The 20,290-nt window shown below is 42.0% G+C and overlaps 1 protein-coding gene across 2 annotated transcripts in view; it reads right to left on the bottom strand.

The window, feature by feature from the left end:
* The window catches only part of CLSPN (claspin), a 32,086-nt gene extending 12,491 nt beyond the window's left edge, over positions 1-19,595 (bottom strand). Inside the window, exons 1-13 of one of the 2 annotated variants that reach the window (XM_021683693.2) lie at positions 19,493-19,595; positions 16,920-17,028; positions 15,964-16,412; positions 15,188-15,358; positions 13,612-13,689; positions 13,208-13,280; positions 11,612-11,720; positions 10,850-11,427; positions 5,948-6,139; positions 3,055-3,305; positions 1,663-1,841; positions 1,275-1,339; positions 266-465 (exon numbers count right to left, since the gene is read on the bottom strand). In XM_021683693.2, coding sequence (XP_021539368.1) covers positions 266-465; positions 1,275-1,339; positions 1,663-1,841; positions 3,055-3,305; positions 5,948-6,139; positions 10,850-11,427; positions 11,612-11,720; positions 13,208-13,280; positions 13,612-13,689; positions 15,188-15,358; positions 15,964-16,412; positions 16,920-17,028; positions 19,493-19,516 — 2,478 coding nt within the window. In that variant the 5' untranslated portion in view covers positions 19,517-19,595. The remainder of the gene's footprint in view (positions 1-265; positions 466-1,274; positions 1,340-1,662; positions 1,842-3,054; positions 3,306-5,947; positions 6,140-10,849; positions 11,428-11,611; positions 11,721-13,207; positions 13,281-13,611; positions 13,690-15,187; positions 15,359-15,963; positions 16,413-16,919; positions 17,029-19,492) is intronic. The other variant, XM_021683694.2, reaches the window with a different exon arrangement.
* Between the last annotated feature and the right edge of the window lie 695 nt (positions 19,596-20,290).

Genomic DNA, 20,290 nt, shown 5'->3' on the forward strand with positions numbered 1-20,290 from the left:
CAACAGAAGTTGCTATTTGCAGGATTTTATCTACTCTCAGGCAATTGCAATTGAGGAGGACAATGCATAGCCAAGAGAGGAATAAAGAAAAACATCTTCAGGAAAGTAAGAACACTGGATGAGGCTTGTTTTTAATACACAAAGGGGGTGGTTTCTTTAAAGTGAACATACATAATGTGGTGGGAGTTGGTTGGCTTGGACACACTTAATTTAGCAGTGTGGGAAGTAAAAGGGGGAGGAGATTAGAAAACAATTACCATCTTACCTTAGAAGCTGAGCTGACCAAACTGGCTCGAAATAGCCCAGGGGAAGGAGATCTGAATCCTCCTGCTGTAGGGAAAAAACTGGTCCCACGGCCTGTCTGTCTATTGCAAGGCTGATAGGATGGAATCATGGAGCCAATCAGCTCAAAGCTGCTATTGTGGCTGCTCTCCTTTGTTAGCAATGAGCATGAATCATCTTCATCTAAGGAAAGAGAAATAACTTCTAAGTACATGATTCCAGAAATAAGGTGGATCTGTTTAGGACAAAGAATTGAGAATGAAACTGTCAGGTAACATTCATAGGCAAACCTCTCAAGTTATATGTTCTAAAACATGAAGTCGAAGGTAAATTATAGTACTAACTAACATTATACCATCGAGGTTTATCACTGAGCTAAGTGACACCTGAAAGTTCCCATCTTTCTCTCACCCTGCCTAACACCTATGATCACTCTCCCCATTATCCACTCACGTATACATCTTCCTTTCATCTACATATGACAGAAATGTTTCACGGTTCACTTAATCAACACACACTACTAAGGACCTATTATATGTCCATGGTCAACTGTAAGGAAACTGAATGTAAGTTTTCAAAAACAGAACCAAGAAAAATCTTCTAATTCATAAATTCCTTTCAGAAGAATTTTCTAACTCATAAATTCCTTTCATTGCTACAGGGGAGACTGAGAAAAGTCTACTAGAGTTCAAAAAAATGGAATCTTGGGGCGCCTGGGTGGCTCAGTTGGTTGAGCGACTGCCTTCGGCTCAGGTCATGGTCCCGGGGTCCTGGGATCGAGTCCCGCATCGGGCTCCCTGCTCTGCGGGAAGCCTGCTTCTCCCTCTCCCACTCCCCCTGCTTGTGTTCCCTCTCTCGCTGTGTCTCTCTCTGTCAAATAAATAAATAAAATCTTAAAAAAAAAAAAAAAAATGGAATCTTACGGAATTGTAGTCCTGAAGTACCAAAGTTAGAGGAGCTAAGAAAAGTTCTGTGTAGGAGTTACTACTTACCCAGTTTGCTAGACCTTTTGCCTGAGATTTCATCTGTTTCTGATTTTTCTTCACTAGGAAAGTAACTACAAAACAAGAAGGTAAGTTGTTTTATCTGGTTCTGCTTTTTTTTTTAAGACTTATTTTTTTGAGAGAGAGAGTGTGTGAACACACACGAATGAGGGGAGGGGCAGAGGGAGAAGAAGAGGGAAAGAATCCCAAGCAGACTCCCCGCTGAGCCTGGAGCCAGACACAGGGCTCCATCCCATGACTCATGAGATCACAACCCGAGCAGAAATCAAAAGTCGGACGCTTAACAGACCAAGCCCCCCAGGAGCCCATGTTTCTGCTTCTTCTGAGAGGGGCAAACGCAAGGGAATCTTATCTTTCCCTAGAGAGAATTACTTACCCCATCTTGGAAGAGTTGTCCTTAAACAGAAGTAAGGTAGAATCGGATGACAGAGGTTTGGGGACAGAGAGAAGGCCAACTGACTTGCCAATGTTACTACTGCCGTCACTGTTGTCTTTCTCCATTTCTTTCTCGTCTTTGGTTTCCGTTTCTTCACTACTGAGAAGGAATTCTGCAATCTTCACCAATCACGCCGCCCCAGAACAAAAAAGTCCAAAAATTTAAAAGCAAATATGCTGTTAGCCTGATATATGGCTGCTTGGTTACAGGTCACATCTTAGATCTGAAAAGGTAAACCTAAAGGAAGCTTGGTCTAACCGTTAGCAGCAACATAACTTTCCCTGACACTTCTAGAGCTCTTTTATACTTATTTTACCTTTTACCCTCCCCAACTTGCTACAAGATTGTGAAAGAAGACTGGATTATCATTTTATTGAGGCAGTGAGGGGTTAAATAATTAGCCTGAGACTAAGGGACAACTAGCAGCCTCAGACCAAAAACAAACTGTGACAGGCAGCCCAGTTCAGACATTCAGACTCCCTTCTTTCTTGACCCAGGGATAAATATGAGCCAACTCTCGCAGTGACTTCAGAGTTCCAACACGGGGGTTTTCTTTTTCTTTTCTATTATTTATTATTTTGGTGGCTTTTTTCTTTTTCAAAATACCCAAAACCCTATCATCATCTATCTTACCTAGGCAGAAAACAATACTGTGGAACAAGGGTAAGAGGCCCTTTTACAATTATCCTCCTCAGCAAAGAAAGAAACTCAGGAAGATTTCAGCCTGCCTGAGAACTTATTCTAGACCTCCACCTGATCAAGGTTAAGACTACTGTTCATTCTGAATAGAGAAAACTACATACACAACAAAGATAAAAGCATCTAAGGGGGCGCCTGGGTGGCTCAGCTGGTTAAGCATCTGCCTTCGGCTCGGGTCATGATCCCAGGGTCCTGGGATCGAGCCCCGCATTGGGCTCCCTGCTTGGCGGGAAGCCTGCTTCTCCCTCTCTCACTCCCCCTGCTTGTGTTCCCTCTCTCGCTGTGTCTCTCTGTGTCAAATAAATAAATAAAATCTTAAAAAAAAAAAAGCATCTATGAATACAAAGTTCTTTCCATTTTAGTCATATATTTCAATAAGTAGATTAACAGGTAGAGGCCAAGCCTAGGGCCCCACGAACGGCCAATAGCCAAAGTCACTGATGGAACTGAATGCACTAGGACTACGGTACCTCCGAGGTACCGTAGTCCTAGTGCATTCATGCTACTTATGTCATCTCTGCCCCTAAAATCTCTTACACGATTGAACATGCTTACTCTACTCTTATTCACATCTGATTTTCTCTTTCCCTTACCCATCCTGACCGGGTAACAAAATTAAATAGTTGTCAGAACCTCCTGATTGCCTTCTTCCTCCTCTTCTTGCTCTAAATCTCTCTCTTCCTCCTCTTCTTGCTCTAACTCTCCCTCTTCCTCCTCTTCTCCATCTTCCTCCGACTCATCCGTCATTTCTTCCTCCTCTTCCTCTTCTTCAAATCCATCTTCATTATCTAACTTAAATAATGCTTGGCGCTTTTGGCGTTCCTCAAGCCTACGGAGTTTCATTGCTTCCTGTAGTTTGGCTTTCAGCACCTGAAGCTTTTCACCTGAACAGAAATATGAAGAAATGCTGTAGATACAATGACCAACTACCTACTGCAATCATGGAAGCATGCATTTCAGGCAACTCCAGAAATGTTCTAGTCACATCCCCAAAGGAAAATCAGAGACCTTAGTACTCCAGGCTTTTGTTATCTTAACAAATAGGGAGCAAAACTACATCTACTCATAGATTACATAGTCTTTTTTTTTTTTTTAAAGATTTATTTATTTATTTGACAGAGAGAGACAGCGAGAGAGGAAACACAAGCAGGGGGAGTGGGAGAGTGAGAAGTAGGTTTCCCTCTGAGCAGGGAGCCCGACGCGGGGCTCGATCCCAGGACCCTTAGATCATGACCTGAGCCGAAGGCAGACGTTCAACGACTGAGCCACCCAGGTGCTCCAACATTGATAATATTAAAGAATAAAAGAAACAACTCAAGAGTAAAATTGGCAAAGGGTATGTTCAAAGAAAAAATGAACATATGTGGTTAATAAACAAATATAATGCTTATTAACCTCATTTCTCTCTCTTTTTAAGATTTTATTTTTAAGTAATCTTACACCCAACATGGGGCTCGAACTCATAACCCCAAGATTAAGAGTCACATGCTCCACTGACTGAGCCAGTCAGGCACCCCTCACCTCATTTGTAATTAAAGAGATACAAATCAAAATAAGAGATACCATTTTTGACATACTGGCAAAAATTAGAAGGGTTGATAGTATCCCTTATGAACAAGAAGAAACAGGAACTCTTACAAACTATGATTCAGCGTGTAAATTTGTACAACTATTTTAAAGGACAATGGGATGATATATATCAAAATTTGACTCAATGATTCCACTGTAAGGAATTCTGCATCCAGGGGCTCCTGGGTTAACTGACTGCCTTCAGCTCAGGTCATGATCCCAGCATCCTGGGGTCAAGCCGCACATCAGGCTCCCAGCTCAGCGGAGAGCCTGCTTCTCCCTCTCCCTCTGCTGTTCCCCTGCTTGTGTGCTCTTTCTCTCCCTCTCTGTCAAATAAATAAATAAAATGTTTAAAGGAAAAAAAGAAAGGAATTCTACATCCAGATACACCAACATATACCTGATACAGGGGTGCAACACTGAAATGCCAAAAACTGGAATAAACAAGATGTCCATTAACAGGAGTATGGTTAAACAAATCATGTTACAGTCACACAATGGAATATTATGCAGCTGGTAAAAAAAACCCTCAAGAACAATATAATGTGTATCTGAGCTCTGAAGTTAGGAGGTCTGGATTAGGCTGCTGGTTCTACTACTCACAGGCTGTGTAAACTTGAGCAAGTTGTTTAAATGCTTTGTATATCAGTTTCCTCATATATAAAATAAGGATACTGATGTTATTTATAGTAAAGTACCTAGAGCAGTGCCTGGCAGAGAGTGAGTATCCAATGTCTGTCTGTCCGTCTCTCTCTCTCACACATACATACACTCTGGTGCATGTATATGAATTTTCTTCCTAGGATACACAAGAAATTGTCAAGAGCTGCCTTTAGGAAGACTAATTTTTGGGCGCCTGGGTGGCTCAGTTGGTTAAGCGACTGCCTTCGGCTCAGGTCATGATCCTGGAGTCCCGGGATCGAGTCCCGCATCGGGCTCCCTGCTCGGCAGGGAGTCTGCTTCTCCCTCTGACCCTCCTCCCTCTCATGCTCTCTGTATCTCATTCTCTCTGTCTCAAATAAATAAATAAAATCTTAAAAAAAAAAAAAAAAAGGAAGACTAATTTTCCATTTCATACATTTTCCACAGTGTCTTAATTTTTTTCTATGTGATATATTAATTGTACTTTCAAAGTGGAAGTGGGGACAACAGACATTGTTAAAACAAAAAAGTAGATTAGAAATCAGAATGCATGGTATGATCACATTATTGTTTGTTTCTAAAAACATATACATACAAGCATGCAAAGAGAGATTAAAAGGATACACAACAGGGATGCCTGGGTGACTCAGACGGTTAAGTGATGGACTCTTGATTTCGGCTCAGGTCATGATCTCAGGGTTGTGAGATCAAGCCCCGTGTGGGGTTCTGTGCTCAGCAGGATGTCTGCTTGAGATTCTCTCTCCCTCTCTCTCTCTCTGCCCCTCTCCCAGCTTGTGCCCATGCTCTCTCTCTAAAATAAATAAATAAAATCTTTTTTTAAAAAAAGGATACACAATATAGTTATAGGTGTCTCTGATAGAGGATCGTAGAAGCTTTTTCTTTATTCTTTCTTTGTATTTCCTACAATGGATATTTATAGTTTTTTATTTTTTAATTAATGTATTGATTTTTGAAGTTTTTTATGTATTTAAGTAATCTCTACACCCCATGGGGGACTCAAACTCACAACCCCAAGATCAAGAGTTGCACGCTCTTCCGACTGAGCCAGACAGGCACCTTTATTTATTGTTTTTTATAATAAGACAAAGACAATTGGAAATAAAGTCATCTTACCCACCCCACACATCTAAGCAATGCTCATGTGAATCATGCCACAGGTACTGCTATCCAATCTCCAAAGTGTCCAAGGAAAGAGATTCTAGAACTTTTCACTACAGGGTCTTCAGTAGCCATAAAGACCTGCCAGAGTGCAAAGTGTAAGGAATCAAACAAACAAAAACATGAACTCAAATACCTGGCTTTGTGTGGCTTGCTCCATCCAGCTTCTCAGCTGCCAAAGTCACAGGTACCACATCTGCCTTCAGCTCTTCCCTGCCATCAGTGTCCACATCTTTCACTATGATGTTCACATTCACCTTCTGACCAGCCCTGGGCTTGACCGCTGGGTTAGCGTGCTTCCAGAAACGCTGTTTCAAGGCTTCCAGTTCTAGATCCAAAGACCAACCAGTATGTCAGTTTGCCATGCTTAAACTCTTTCCTTTAAGATTCCAGTTAAGAATCATAAGCTAAGTTTTTAAGCTCAACAAAGTTGCAGCGGGAAAAAGAACACCCAAAGACACCAAAAGCTCCTTTGCTACTAACACCTATGTCAAATTCATATTCATGTAACTTAACCAAACTAATGAAATGTTGCAATTGTTCTTCCTCAATATACTTCAAAAATCATTTTAGGGTAGGGGCACCTAGGTGGCTCAGTCGGTTAAACATCTGCCTTCGGCTCAGGTCATGATCCCAGGGTTCTGGGATCGAGTCCCGCATTGGGCTCCCTGCTCAGCGGGGAGCCTGCTTCTCCCTCTCCCTGCCGCTCTGCCTTCTTGTGCTTTCTATCTCTGTCAAATAAATAAATAAAATCTTTTAAAAAAATCATTTTAGGGTAGAAATTTATAATTGAAGTCTCTAAATGTATGCAATTCTTTTTTTTCATTTTTAAAATTCAAATTCAATTAACATATAATGTATTATTAGTTTCAGATAAATGTATGCAATTCTTAAAAAAAAGTATTAAACTGATAGAACCAACACCATAATTATCAGTCATTCAATGGCTTAATTTTTCATAGATTCCAGCCTCTTTTTAAAAATTTCCCTATTTTGAACATTTCACTATTAATTAGCAATCTTACTAAATATGGGCAAGGTCAATTTAAAAAAGGAAAAAAAAAAAAATTACAATCCATCCAGTCAGTGATGTAACTCAGCAGCAGGACTGGAAAAGTCTGTTGGTGAAACTGTAATACTGGGTGCCTGGGTGGCTCAGTTGGTTAAGCGACTGCCTTCGGCTCGGGTCATGATCCTGGAGTCCCGGGATCGAGTCCCACATCGGGCTCCCTGCTCAGCAGGGAGTCTGCTTCTCCCTCTGGCCCTCCCCCCTCTCATGCTCTCTCTATCTCATTCTCTCTCTCAAATAAATAAATAAAATCTTTAAAAAAAAAAAAAAGAAAGAAACTGTAATACTAGTATAATCAGTATCATCAGGAAGGAAATCCTACTTACAGGTGGCCTCTATACCACACACCCAACTTGTATGCAAAGGGGAATATATATACTGGGAGCATGGCCCAACGGCAGTAGGGCCTCTTCCCACTTCCCCATTGCTACAGTAGCTCAGAATTTCTTACCCCCTTAGCTAGCTGCTACCTGGCACCATCACCTAATGCTCTGCTTAAGACATCATACCATAGTGGGTTGTTTTAAGAGAGCTGACAGTTATAAAGAGAAAAGATTCCTTTGGGGTTGAGGGATCTAGATATCTTCACATGCCTTCTCTTCCATATAAAATGTCCAGAACACTCCAAGTTTGGTTCTTTTTCTAAAACGCACTCAAATTGTATTTTAGTAGTTTTGGGGTTAGCATCTAGATGTGGTTTTTCCTTCCCTCGAAGGGAACAGAAGAACCGGAAGGAAACCTTTTCATTCTGAGTCCCTAGCATTATTAGTAGCAAAAACCCAGCTCCAAAGGATAGTATGTTTACATGACAAACAGACGTGTAGGGAGAGAAGATGTAAGTTTGCACCCGCTTTTATAGCAGTTCAGTAAGGCAGGAAGCAATGGGGAAATGGATGTGGAAAGGTAACAGAAATGAGCAGGTCATTATTGGCACCAACAGAATAAAACAAATGGATGTGGAGGAAGATTTGCTTGGGACCTAAAATAATAGTGAGGCAGAGGAGTTGCCTTCATTCTTCTGGAGAAAGTCAGGCTCCTTAAAGCTCTTCATCTCCAACGCACCTGGGCACCTACTTTCCTTGCCTTTTACTACATGACTCAACCACCTCCCCCCTCACTCTAGAATCCCTGTTCAAGCTCCTCTCCCTCCATCAGTCTTTGTCCAGCTCCATTCATGTCTGCTCCAGCTCAGGTCTCCACCAGCAGCAGCTTGAATCTAAAACTGTTCTCATTCCCATTGTTCTTAGTCCAGAAAGCAGAGGAATTAAGGGCAGAGATTATTACCTACACTATTGCAGGAAGCAGGAGTCCTACATTTCTGGCACCCCAAAGTTGAGATCTACGTGCCTTTTCTCATGGAAACTTTATTCTATGTGAGGTTAAGGAAACTAAGCTGTTCCTACTGCTTTTACTCTTAACCCCTTCCCCTGTCCACCCTACTAGCCACCAGATTGAATTTCCCAAAATGACTATCCGATTAGGTCATTTCCTTTGCTAAAAATCTGTCAGTGGTCCTCTGCTAACAAAAGGCGCAAGTAAAGCTCCTCCCATGGCCTAAAAGCCCTGAGAGATCTGGCCTCTAGTTACCCATCCTCAATGCCTTTGCAATCTTCACTCCAGTTTGCCAGAACACCCAGTGTTCTCTCTTGTCACCATTGGGTCGTTTACAGGCCTGTTCCCTCCACCAAGAATGCCCTCCCTCACCTCTCTGCCTTAGTATCTCCTACTCGGCTTTCAGGACTCAGCTCTGGTATCGGTTCCTTTCAGAAGCCTCCCTGACTCCCCACGAGGTATTCCAAGGAAGGTACCCTTCCTCCAGGTTCAGAGTATACCCAGCCCTTACCATCCAGTTGTGTTGTAATGGTCTGTGTGCCTGCCTGTCACTCTTACTAGACTTTAACTTCCTTGAGAGCAGGGACTATGTCTTGTGTACACAGCATCCGACACGATGCTAGAAAAAAGTTTATTGCCCGGATAAATAAAAGTCGATCCTAGTTCATACACATGGAACTGGCTGACATGGAAACCCAACTTTCACGTCAAATACTATTTCTGAAGGAAAACATATTTTGAGTTAAAAATAAAGGCTACGACGTGCCAGGCACTGTGCTAGTTCCCTATATAAGCCAAGTGTAATGTTGGAAAAATGACCCAACCTCTCCAAGCCTCCGTCTCTTCACCGCAAAATAATACCTGGGGCTGTGAGAATTAAGAACAATAATAGAGAATCTATCAGTGTCTGATGTACTAGGTACTCAAAAAAAAAAAAAAAAGGTTTCTTCCCTTTCCTGTCTCGGTCCAGAAGCATTTAGAGAGCTTCAAATCCCAAATAAAAAAACCTCACAGGAGTTAGTATTTTAAGTATTTAAGAGATGTTTCTTCCCCCTCTCTTACTCTGGGACTGTTTAGATAACTTCTAGTCCCACATCACAAAACTTTCCCTCCATGTTCTGGGCAACAGCTTATTCCCCTGCTTCTTTGCTAATGGAGCTATGCTGGTTCTTGCTCTGGTCAAACGGACTTATCCATCCTCCCCATATGCACCATGCAGAGCTTGCTCTGTCCCTTCCAAGAATGTCCTCTCCACTTCCAAAAACCCATTCCTTCAATCCGCAAAGACCCACTGGGCATAATTTACACACTAGATACTGTGGATGAAAAGAGCACCTGCCAACCATAAGTTATTATGGTTATGATGTAAGTAATTTCACTAATAATAGAAGTAGGAGCCACTATTTGAGTGCTTCCTTATGCTATCTATTTCTATGCCTTATTTCAACACATCTTCACTATAGCCCTGCGAACAGGATATTCTTTTTTTTTTTCCTTAAAAAAAGATGGCTCGAGAGGTCAAATAGCACACTCAAGGTTAAACAGTTAAACTTCGTATTTGCTGGTGACAGAACTATGGTTGAGCAAGGAATTCTCTTGTCAGTGGGGGGAACTGGTCCTTTACATCAGGTGTTTGTTACAAAACTGAATATTTACAAAAATTATAATCACAAGGAAAGCACAGTCCAGATTCAAACCTTGGTCTTGCTACAGAGCCTAAGCTCTTAATTATCATGCCATACTGCCTCAATTCAGAGGAGGGAACACCCAATTCTACCTACTAGTCAGGAAGTCTACCTAATATGGTAATATTTGAACTGTCTTGAAGGATCATTCATTCATTCCCTCATCCAATATAAACGCCTGTAATACGTCATCCAGTGTGGAAGCACTGGTGATAGAGTAGGGAATAAGCCAGGAGATCCCTATTCACAGTATAAAGGGAAAGGCAATGAACAAGTAATTACATCCACCTACTCTTCAAGCCTTCTTTTAACCACCTATTGGAAGAAATTAATTCTTCCTCAAAACTGCCACAGCACTTTATTCTAAATGTTTCCTTCAGCAAAGACTACTTTTCCCTTTCCTTCATTTTTTCCAATCATCAGTGACACACGTTCATTATAGATGTCACTTTCCACCTTCTCTCTTGCATTACTGTTATTTGCATACTTATCTCCCCTACAAGAGTGTAAGTAGCTTAAATGTACGATAAATGTCAGATTGCTCTTGGTATGCCCTACAGAACCTGGCATGTCGTGGATAGCTTAATATTTGTTAAATGAGTCGGGGAAAAAAAATTCAGTTTTGCAGACAATTTACTGACCAAAATGTTTCCCTTTAACGGTGAAAAAATGAATAATGCTTTTTTGAATGTCATACCATAATACAACAGCGATGCACCTTTTTTGTATATTAACCTGTCAACAGGCTTCCATTTTAAACAAGCTTGAGAACACTCTGATGCCCTGCCAAATTTATCTAAATAGAATTTTACCCATATGTGGTACATCTACAGAATAGGATCATGTGTGGTTACGGGTTCCTCCTGGGTTCCCCCTATCCTCCATAGTAGCAAATAATAGAAAGGTGCCAGAATAAATTACTCTGGAGGCGTCCCACAATTCAAAGGATTACCTCTGTTGGTTTCAGGTTCTTCAAGTATCACAAAGGAATCCTCATCAGCACCCAGTCGAGGTTTAATGGAAACATCTATCCCCAGTTGCTTCAGTCTATCCAGAGTGAACCTCCTCGCTTTTTCAGGTGGCACAATTATTGATTTAGTTTGCTGCCCGGGCTCCTCCACCTTCTCATCTGCTTCTTCTGTTTTCTTCAGGCCTTCTTCTCCCTCCAGAGCATGAAGTTCAGGTGCCACAAGCCCTCCGGCCTGATACTCCTCATTGTCCTCCTTCCCAAGGAAGCTGGATTCCTGTTGTGCCACGGAGCTGTCCTCGGGTGAAGGTCTATCATCACTCTGCTTCTGTTTCTCCTGAATTTCTTGTTCTTCACTTCCCATCAAATCCTTACTGCAAGACTCATCTGATCCAGTAGTGATCTGGGGTTCCTGTAAAGCTGCAGGGAGTGCATTAATTTCCATTTCATATCCTGCACCTGTTGTCTGATCAGAATCTTTGCTATGGTGGTCATTATTCTTCTCACTTGTATTTGCAGTGTCTGTGGTTTCTTTGGGATGGCTTGACTGATACTTAGATGACCTAGAAAAGGGAAAATGAGCTGAAGTTGAAAATTACCCTAAGTGTGAAACTCTCATATCAGCACATAATGATATCAGTTAAATCGGTTTTACGAGAGGGAAGAATCTGAACTTTTTACATCAGATGTTTGTTACAAAACTGAATATTTACAAAAATTATAATCACAAGGAAATAGAGTTCTTACTTCAGTAGTGCCATGGCATTTCCCTGGCAAGTGGGTCGGGGTTTACGTTTGAAGAAATCATGAATGGTTTTATTCTCAGGCATATGATATGGAAGATTAAGTGCAGACTCTATAAAATGGAACAAAACAAGCAAATACATATACTGTATATTCTGAAACGTCACTTCATATTCAGTTAACTAAACAGTACAGTGAAAGACATCACCAGAAACAGAAAGCAATCTGGTTTTAATAAAGACAGGATCTAAGTACAAAAGAACTCCCTGAAGACCAGTGGCTTTTTTTTTTTTTTTTTTAGATTTAATTGTTTGTTTGTCAGAGAGAGAGAGAGAGCACAAACGGGGGGGTGGCAGGCAGAGGGAGAAGCAGACTCCGCACTGAGCAAGGAGCCCGATGTGGGACTCGATCCCAGGACCCTAGGATCATGACCTGAGCTGAAGGCAGCCGCTTAACCAACTGAGCCACCCAGGTGTCCCGACCAGTGGCTCTTAAACCTAGTTGTGAAATCAAACTAATCCAGGAAGTTTTTTAAAAATACAGATTCTTGGGGCACCTGGGTGGCTCAGTCATTAAGCATCTGCCTTCGGCTCAGGTCATGATCCCGGGGTCCTGGGATCGAGCCCCGCATCAGGCTCCCTGCTCATCAGGAAGCCTGCTTCTCCCTCTCCCACTCCCCCTGCTTGTGTTCCCTCTCTCACTGTGTCTCTCTCTGTCAAATAAATAAATAAAATCTTTAAAATATAGTAAAAAAATAAAAATAAAAATACAGATTCTTGGGGTGCCTGGGTGGCTCAGTGGGTTAAGCATCTGCTGTAAGCTCAAGTCATGATCCCAGTGTCCTCAGTAGAGATTCTGCTTCTCTCTCTCTCCCTCTGCCCCTCCCTCCCCCACCACCCCTACCTGCCTCATGCTCTCTCTCCCTCTCAAAAAAAAAAAAAGTTTAAAAAAATACAGATTCTTGGACCCCACTTCGAGCCAATTGAATCAGAATTTCTGTGGACCTAAGAACTTACACATTTGAAATGTTCCCAAAGGGATCCTGATACAGCCGGTCCATAGAAAACCATTAAAAAAACCTCTCCCTCCTTACCACTAATACAGTTCTGGAAATTTTCTCAGTTTATACTAATGTTCGAGGGACTTTAGAACAATGGCCATTCACCAAGATCAACTCTAAACTTGATTATTATAATTCATACTAGGAGTGTTAAAAACACAAAAATCCCTCTTGGGGAACCCAGCTAACTCAGTTGGAAGAGCATGTGACTCTCAATCTTGGGGTCCTGAGTTCAAGCCCCACATTTGGTGTAGAAATTAAAAAAAAAAAAATCTAGGGGCGCTTGGGTGGCTCAGTTGGTTAAGCGTCTACCTTCAGCTCAGGTTGTGATCTCAGGGTCCTGGATCGAGCCCTGTGTCAGGCTCCCTATTCAGTGGGGAGTCTGCTTCTCCCCCTGCCCCACCCCCCACTCATGCAGGCGCTCCCTCTCTCTCAAATAAGTAAAATCTTAAAAAAAAAAAAAAATCCCCAACAGCTAAGGTGAGCTTATGAAGAACTATTGTGATTTGCCTTAAAGTTACTATAGTGGTTTACATTACCTCGAATAAGGCGCTGAGTTTCACTATGCAGTTTTTTTAATGCTTCCTTACTTAATCTGGCTGCCTTCCTTTCCTTAAAGAAAACAAAAAGTGAGACTGCATTAATGCTATTATCCAGAAAGATATTCATGCTTCAAGAGTTTGCCCTCTCCAAGAAAAGAGGATGGAGAAAGAAAAGTAAGCACTAATAAGTTCAGTACAATATAAACTCAAGGAGATCATTTATTTTGCATATCATATAGAATTAACTCAACAAAATCCATATTTGTGTCCCTACTATGTACAAAGCAATATCTTGGGTACCAGGAAAATATGATAGACATGATAAAATATTTATCCCTCAGAAATTCACAATCTCCTGGGGAAAGAAATCAACATGACAGTTATATAGAGCTCCATCTCACCTTCCTTATGGTGCCTTTCGATAACTCAGTTTCTTCTTCAAATGGACATACCCCACCCTCCAAAGACAGTTCCTTTTTCTAAAAGAGAAGATTACAAGGTGAAAAACATGGACAAAAATTAAATTGAAGGGGTGCCTTGGTGGCTCAGTAAGTTAAGCAACCAACTCACGATTTCAGGTCATGATCTCATGGGTCATGGGATCCAGCCCTGTGTGGGGCTCCGTGATGAGTGGGGAGTCTGCTTGGGATTCTCTCTGCCCCTCCCCCCACTTGAGCTTGATCACTCTCTCTCTCTCTCTCTAAAGGAAATAAATAAATATTTTATTAAAAAATTAGGGGTGCCTGGATGGCTCAGTCGGTTAAGCGGCTGCCTTCGGCTCAGGTCATGATCCCAGGGTCCTGGGATCAAGCCCCACGTCAGTCTCCCTGCTCAGCGAGAGCCTACTTCTCCCTCTCCCTGCCGCTCTGCCTACTTGTGCTCTCTCTGTCTGTCAAATAAATAAATAAAATTTTAAAAAAAGGGGGGGCCTGGGTGACTCAGTCAGTTAAGCATCTGCCTTCGGCTCAGGTCATGATCCCAGTGTCCTGGGATCGAACCCGCATCGAGCTCCCTGCTCCGCAGGAAGCCTGCTTCTCCCTCTCCCACTCCCCCTGCTTGTGTTCCCTCTCTCGCTGTGTCTCTGTCAAATAAATAAATAAAATCTTAAAAAAAAAAAAAAAAAGCAAAAAAAAATTAAACTGAAATAACAGGATATTGCTTACTCAAAAGATTGCTTCTGTATCCCAACATCACATCATTGTTAATAACAAGCCAATAATTATCAAATAGAAAGTTTTAAAACTACAGCATCCATATAAAGCCTAGAAAAAAATTTGCTGTCTCAAATGGAGCTTGGGCTCTCATTTCTTACACTTCTTTATTATATCTTTCCCTAAGGAGGGACAATGACTCCCAGGGAACTAAAGATAATCTTAGCAAGAACAGAACAACTATGCTTGCAAACACTCAGGACAATGATGTTTGACTGTTGTTTCTCTTTGATACCTTTCCAGAAACACTTTAGGTTCATTTCATAGAGGCCACAGGATTATAAAATTTGTATCTCTGCCCCATTACTTACCTGCTTCTTATGCAATATAAAGTATCTCACGTTTTTTTCCCCTAACATTCCTATGAAGGCAGTCATAATACTAGCTCCTTGGGGTACCTGGGTGGCTCCATTGGTTAAGCGTCTGCCTTCAGCTCAGGTCATGATCCCAGGGTCCTGGGATCGAGCCCCATGTCGGGCTCCCTGCTCGGCGGGGAGCCTGCTTCTCCCTCTACCCCCTGCTCATGCTCTCTCTTTCACAATCTCTCTCTAATAAATAAATAAAATCTTAAAAAAAAAAAAATACTAGCTTCCACACAAGTTAGCATGTCTATCACCTGTACTGCCTAATTCCAAAATTAACAGCCAAAAAACTTAAATCAATTGCCACATTTTTTTTCAGTTAAAAAAAAGGTTCCAACAGTAAATTAGAAAATAAAGCAAAGGTTAGAAGCAGTGGGTTAGCTCTTTTGCCATCATCTACTTGCCTTGTGCTTTTTTACTTTGTTTTTCACAGCTGCCCTTATCGATTCTAATGACTCTTCATCTTCCAATGCAGAGTTATTTTCCTCCTCCTCCTCCTCCAGCCCAGTTTCAAAAAGGTCTTTATCCACAAGAAGACAGCCACTGTCATTAAATGGCTGTTCCACATCATCTTCCTGGACAATGCATAAAGGAAAAACAAATCCAATCACCCAAACTCCAATATTTCCCAACATCATAAGGTAATTTTGATCAGGCCATAAAAAGCCCATATTACATCAGTGGACACATTTATGGCATTCTAGAACATTCTCCCTGGTTCCTACCCACAGTCATCCTTTGAGGTCTATGCTGTGATTTTACTGTCCCAAACCAACTTAATAACAGTATATATATTTTTTGAAAAGTCAATTAAATACTTATTAGGCAACTACTTCATAAAACTTGAGGAGGGTTTCTCTAGTTAGCAAACAAGACCTGACTTATGGATACCTAAAAAATTCTCCTCTGAAAGTTAATTTTCATCAAATCAGAGGCAGCAATTACTCCATGTGCTCAAAAAGAAAATCAGAAGCCTATTTATTTGGAAGTGTCCCCTGTTTATCCAAAATGGAGAATGAGACCAACAAGTTTTAAATTACATATCTCATTACTCACAATGCAAAAGAGTCTACTCAAAGCTATATTCTGAGTGCAGAAACCGCAAGAACTAAAAGCAACTTTTTCTAAGATGTTAAGTTCATCTGCCTTAGAAAGAACAAATTTATTCTTTTAAATATACCTCATTTTTCATTTCCTTCTTTTTTAGTCGCCTGATTTTTTCCATCTTTCTTTCCTCTTTCTCAAGTCTTCTCTTTGATTTTACTTTTGCTTTTCCTTCAATTCCTTCTTTATCACATTTGGGTTTTTTGGAAATCTTTCTGTCAACTGTGAAGTCCACAGAGTTTTCAGATTGGAGACTCCGCTCTAAACAAGGCATCACCCGAGTTTCAAGATTTTCCTGATACAAAGACTCCTCAATGTCACTTCCAGCACTGTCTGCCAGAGTTTTGTAAATCCTTCTGACTTTTCCATTTTTTCCGGCATATAAATTCTCTTTATTTTCCTCCTCAACACTGTCATAGGGAGTTTTCTCTGGAGAGGCATTTGTGTCCTCTCTCTCAGACTCACTGTCTTGTAGCACCTTCCTGCTTTTTAATTTCTTACTCACGAATATCTCTTCATCTGAATCTGGAGGAAACATAATTTTTTTTAGAGGTCTACTGTCATTTGGCCCTCCTCCTAGTCCCACTGCTCCTCAAAAACATCCAATTATCCAAGTGCTATGTCACCTTGTGAAATTATGTAACTACCACTAAGAACTGATTGTAGCAAAGCAAATCTAAAAATAGGTTTTGAAAAACATTTTCCCTGGAAAAATGTCTCTTACTGAGAAATATAATTATATATATTTACAAAGTGTAAAGTTGTTCTAATTCTTCTGGCAGGTGTTAAAAATCCTTTTATTAAAGGATGAATGCATTCAACAAGGCAGTGATAGCTTCTAGACATTTTATATATTTTATTCAATAACATAATAGAAATGGTTAATGTCAAAAGGGTACAAGCACTATTATTTTGTTTTTATAATAAATAAGACAAACAATAAGGTTAGACATTAACAATTTAATGAACCAAGAGAATAATGAAATTAATCCAATCTATTCTATTCCTAAAAATAAAATCACTATTACAAACCTCTGTCACTCAAGGGCACAATTGTTTCGCAGCTGCCTTGTCCACTGTCTGAAGGGCTATCGGCTTCTTCCTGTGAAATGAGCTTTGGATCACTGATTTCTAGGTGAACCTAGAAAATAAGAACATACTTGGCATTAACCAGCTGGTGACAAAAAGCTCTAAGTACATAATGATACACAAATCATAGGATCGTAAGGCTGAAGTAAGGAAAACACCAATATAATGGTTCAATGAAGGGATGACATTAAGAATTATTGGATAAGGGGCACCTGGTTGGCTCACTAGTTAAGCGTCTGCCTTCGGCTCAGGTCATGATCCCAGGGTCCTGGGATCGAGCCCCACATCAGGTTCCCTGCTTGGCACGAAGCCTGCTTCTCCCTCTCCCACTCCCCCTGCTTGTGTTCCCTCTCTCACTGTGTGTCTCTGTCAAATAAATTAATTTAATTTAATTTAATTAAAAAAAAGAATTACTGGACAAGGGGCACCTGGCTGGCTTGGTTCAGTGGAGCATGTGACTCTTGATCTCAGGGTTGTGGGTTTGAGCCCCACAATGGGTGTAGAGATTATTTAAAAATAAAGTCTTAAAAAAAAAAAAGAATTACTGAGCAAAAAAACACAAAAATTCATTGTTCACCTTTGAAGAATGCTATAGAACCAATGCTTTATTTTGAGTAATGGTACCTAAACAAAAAGAATCAAGTATTATATGTTTTTTGTTTGAACTGCTTCTCAGTGTATCCAAATGACATGTTAAATAACATCACAGAGATGCATCAAGATGTGAAAAACTATAGAACAAACAATGTGTTTCCTTAATAGTAAACTGCAAGAAAAAAAGAGGAGGGAGGAGTTAAGATACATATATACACACACATTATCAACAATTGCAATATGCAGACTTTGGATCCTGATTCAAATAAACTGAAAGTATACATATGAGTCAATGAAATCTCAACACTAGCTAGATATTTAGTATTAAGCAACAATTCTAAATTTTTTAGATGTGGTAATAATATTTGTGGTTATCTGTTTTGGAAAGCCCTTATCTTAGAGATGCATAATGAAATATTTGTGGATGAAATGAAGTCTGGAATTTGCTTCCAAATAATCCAGTGAGTGGGACTATAAATGGAACAAAATTGGCATGATTTGATTAACTGTTGAAGTTAGGTGACAGTTTCATTATACCAGCCTTTCTATGTTTGTATATGCTTGAAATTTTCCAAATAAAACCATTTTAAAAGTCATAAGTAAAAAATAATAAGTAGTACGGGTGTGTTATTAGGTGACTTGACCAGGTAGTGACCAGGCTGATCCTAGAGGCCAGATCTCCTACATCCTTGGTGTCCTTAGGGCTCTGAATGGACTTAAATAGGGGGGTAAATATCAACATCTGTAAAGTAGTAGGGCACTACCCACCTTAATGGTTTCTCAAACAACTATTAAACTGATTTAAATGTTTGGTACAATTATTTAAATAATAACCAAAGGTAACAAGTACTGAGGAATCACTAAGGATCATCATGCATGTGCTGATGATTCTCCCAACAATCCAAAGCAGTAAGATTTTTTTTTCGTGGATGAAGAACTGAATTTAGGTCACCACATAACTCAATACATGGTGATGCTCTTAATCACTTTATTCTAGGCAATTTGTACCAATATCAGCAACAGTCAGGGTCAGGAACAGGGTGAGGACAGAGTCGAGTCTTAAAAACCTCAGTAATCAAGATAATATCTTAGTGCAATATTTAAAAAAATCAAATTGATAAACTATGGCTCATGAAGTCACCCAACTACTTTTGTAAATAAAGTTTTATTGGAACCAGGGCCAGGATTAGGGGAGGGTGACATGTAGTGCAACCGCAGGGTTTTGCTTTAATTTTTACTTTTAAAAATACTGCATTAAAATACTTTCTCAATTACTGAGTTTTTGGGAGCTCTCTTAAATTATGCTCCCAAGGCTACTGTCTCACCCTAGTCCCGGCCCCAGGAAAGAACACGGGTCTGGAATCATCTGCTTCTATGCCCAATCCCGCCAGCGATCAGCCAGCCACCAGCCGGGAAACCCAGAGACTGCTACTTCTCCCGGGGTCCCCTGCATGACCTAAAGGCCCCTTGCACACTCAATTCCAAACTCCCAGAGACTCCCGCCGTCCATTTCCGGGGAACCCCGCCCCGCAACGCAGCGGCCCAGGTCAGCCCTCTGTTTTGGGGAGCTGAACAAGGAAGAGCCCCGGCGGCAGGAAACGCGCCAAAGGGGAGGCCGGGCGGGCGGGGCCCGCTGAGGAACCGCTGGGCAGCGGGCTGCGCGCGCCGCAGGGGCCACAAGCGACGCTGCCACGCGCACCGAGGGGCGGGAAGCCCAGCGCGGGACTGGACCACAGAGTCGCGAGCCCACCGGGCCGCGGGGGCATCCCGCCAGACCGAACCGCGCGCCGCCACGGTGCACGCCGGGAGCTGTAGTCCTCCCATCCTCCGCGACCCGTTCCGCCCGGCTAGACCCCTACCCAACCTCGCCCCACCGCGCCAGGCCTCTGTAGCTGCGGATGGCGGCCTGTGTACGAACTCACCTCAGAAAACAATTCGCGGGTCATGACTCCGGCTTCCCCGTCGCTTTGCTGTAACGGAGCAGGTCTTCGGTTCTCTTAGCCGGGGTGCAGCTGCTCCCGCGGTCTCCAGTCAGGCAACACTGTTCGAGCTTTCGCGCCCAGCCAGAGTGAAGGCCCCGCCCTAAGGATTCGCACCAATCCGGAGAAGTCTTTCTACATGAGGCCACGCCCTCCACCCTGTCCTACCAATCACGAAGCGCCTTCGGCCAGTCCCGCAAGTATAATCTGGGTTGGGTTGGCGGGTCCCGGCTCTTCCAGTCAATTGAAACTAAGGGAGGCTGGGGGGGTCCCGTCTGTGGGACGGAGGGGCCCTCTGGCCTTGCAAGGCGGTACCAGGCGAGTGGTGGCCTTTGACCTTTGGCCCTTGCCGCAGCGCATTTTGAGGTGTAAGCCCTCCAAGCGGGAAGTGAGCTGGGAGAAGGTCCCAGGGAAACCGAAGGCACCTATGAGGATTTTCTCCGGGACCTCCATCCCTGGAACAGCTAGATCGCCCTACCTGCTCCTTCTTGTACATAGCATTCACGCCACTGAACATCGACAAAGAGAAGTTTTATGGGCTGCTCAGATACCAAAGAATATCCTTGGATAGCCTTTATAATTTTATTTAAAGTTAATCTAAGGGACCCCTGGGTGGCTCAGTCGGTTAAGCATCTGCCTTCGGCTCAGGTCATGATCCCAGGGTCCTGGGATCGAGTCCCACGTCTGGCTCCTTGCACAGCAGGGAGCCTGCTGCTCCCACTGCTTCTGCCCTCTCTCGCG

Source organism: Neomonachus schauinslandi, chromosome 4 (genome assembly GCF_002201575.2).
Source record: "Neomonachus schauinslandi chromosome 4, ASM220157v2, whole genome shotgun sequence".
NCBI lineage: Eukaryota > Metazoa > Chordata > Mammalia > Carnivora > Phocidae > Neomonachus > Neomonachus schauinslandi.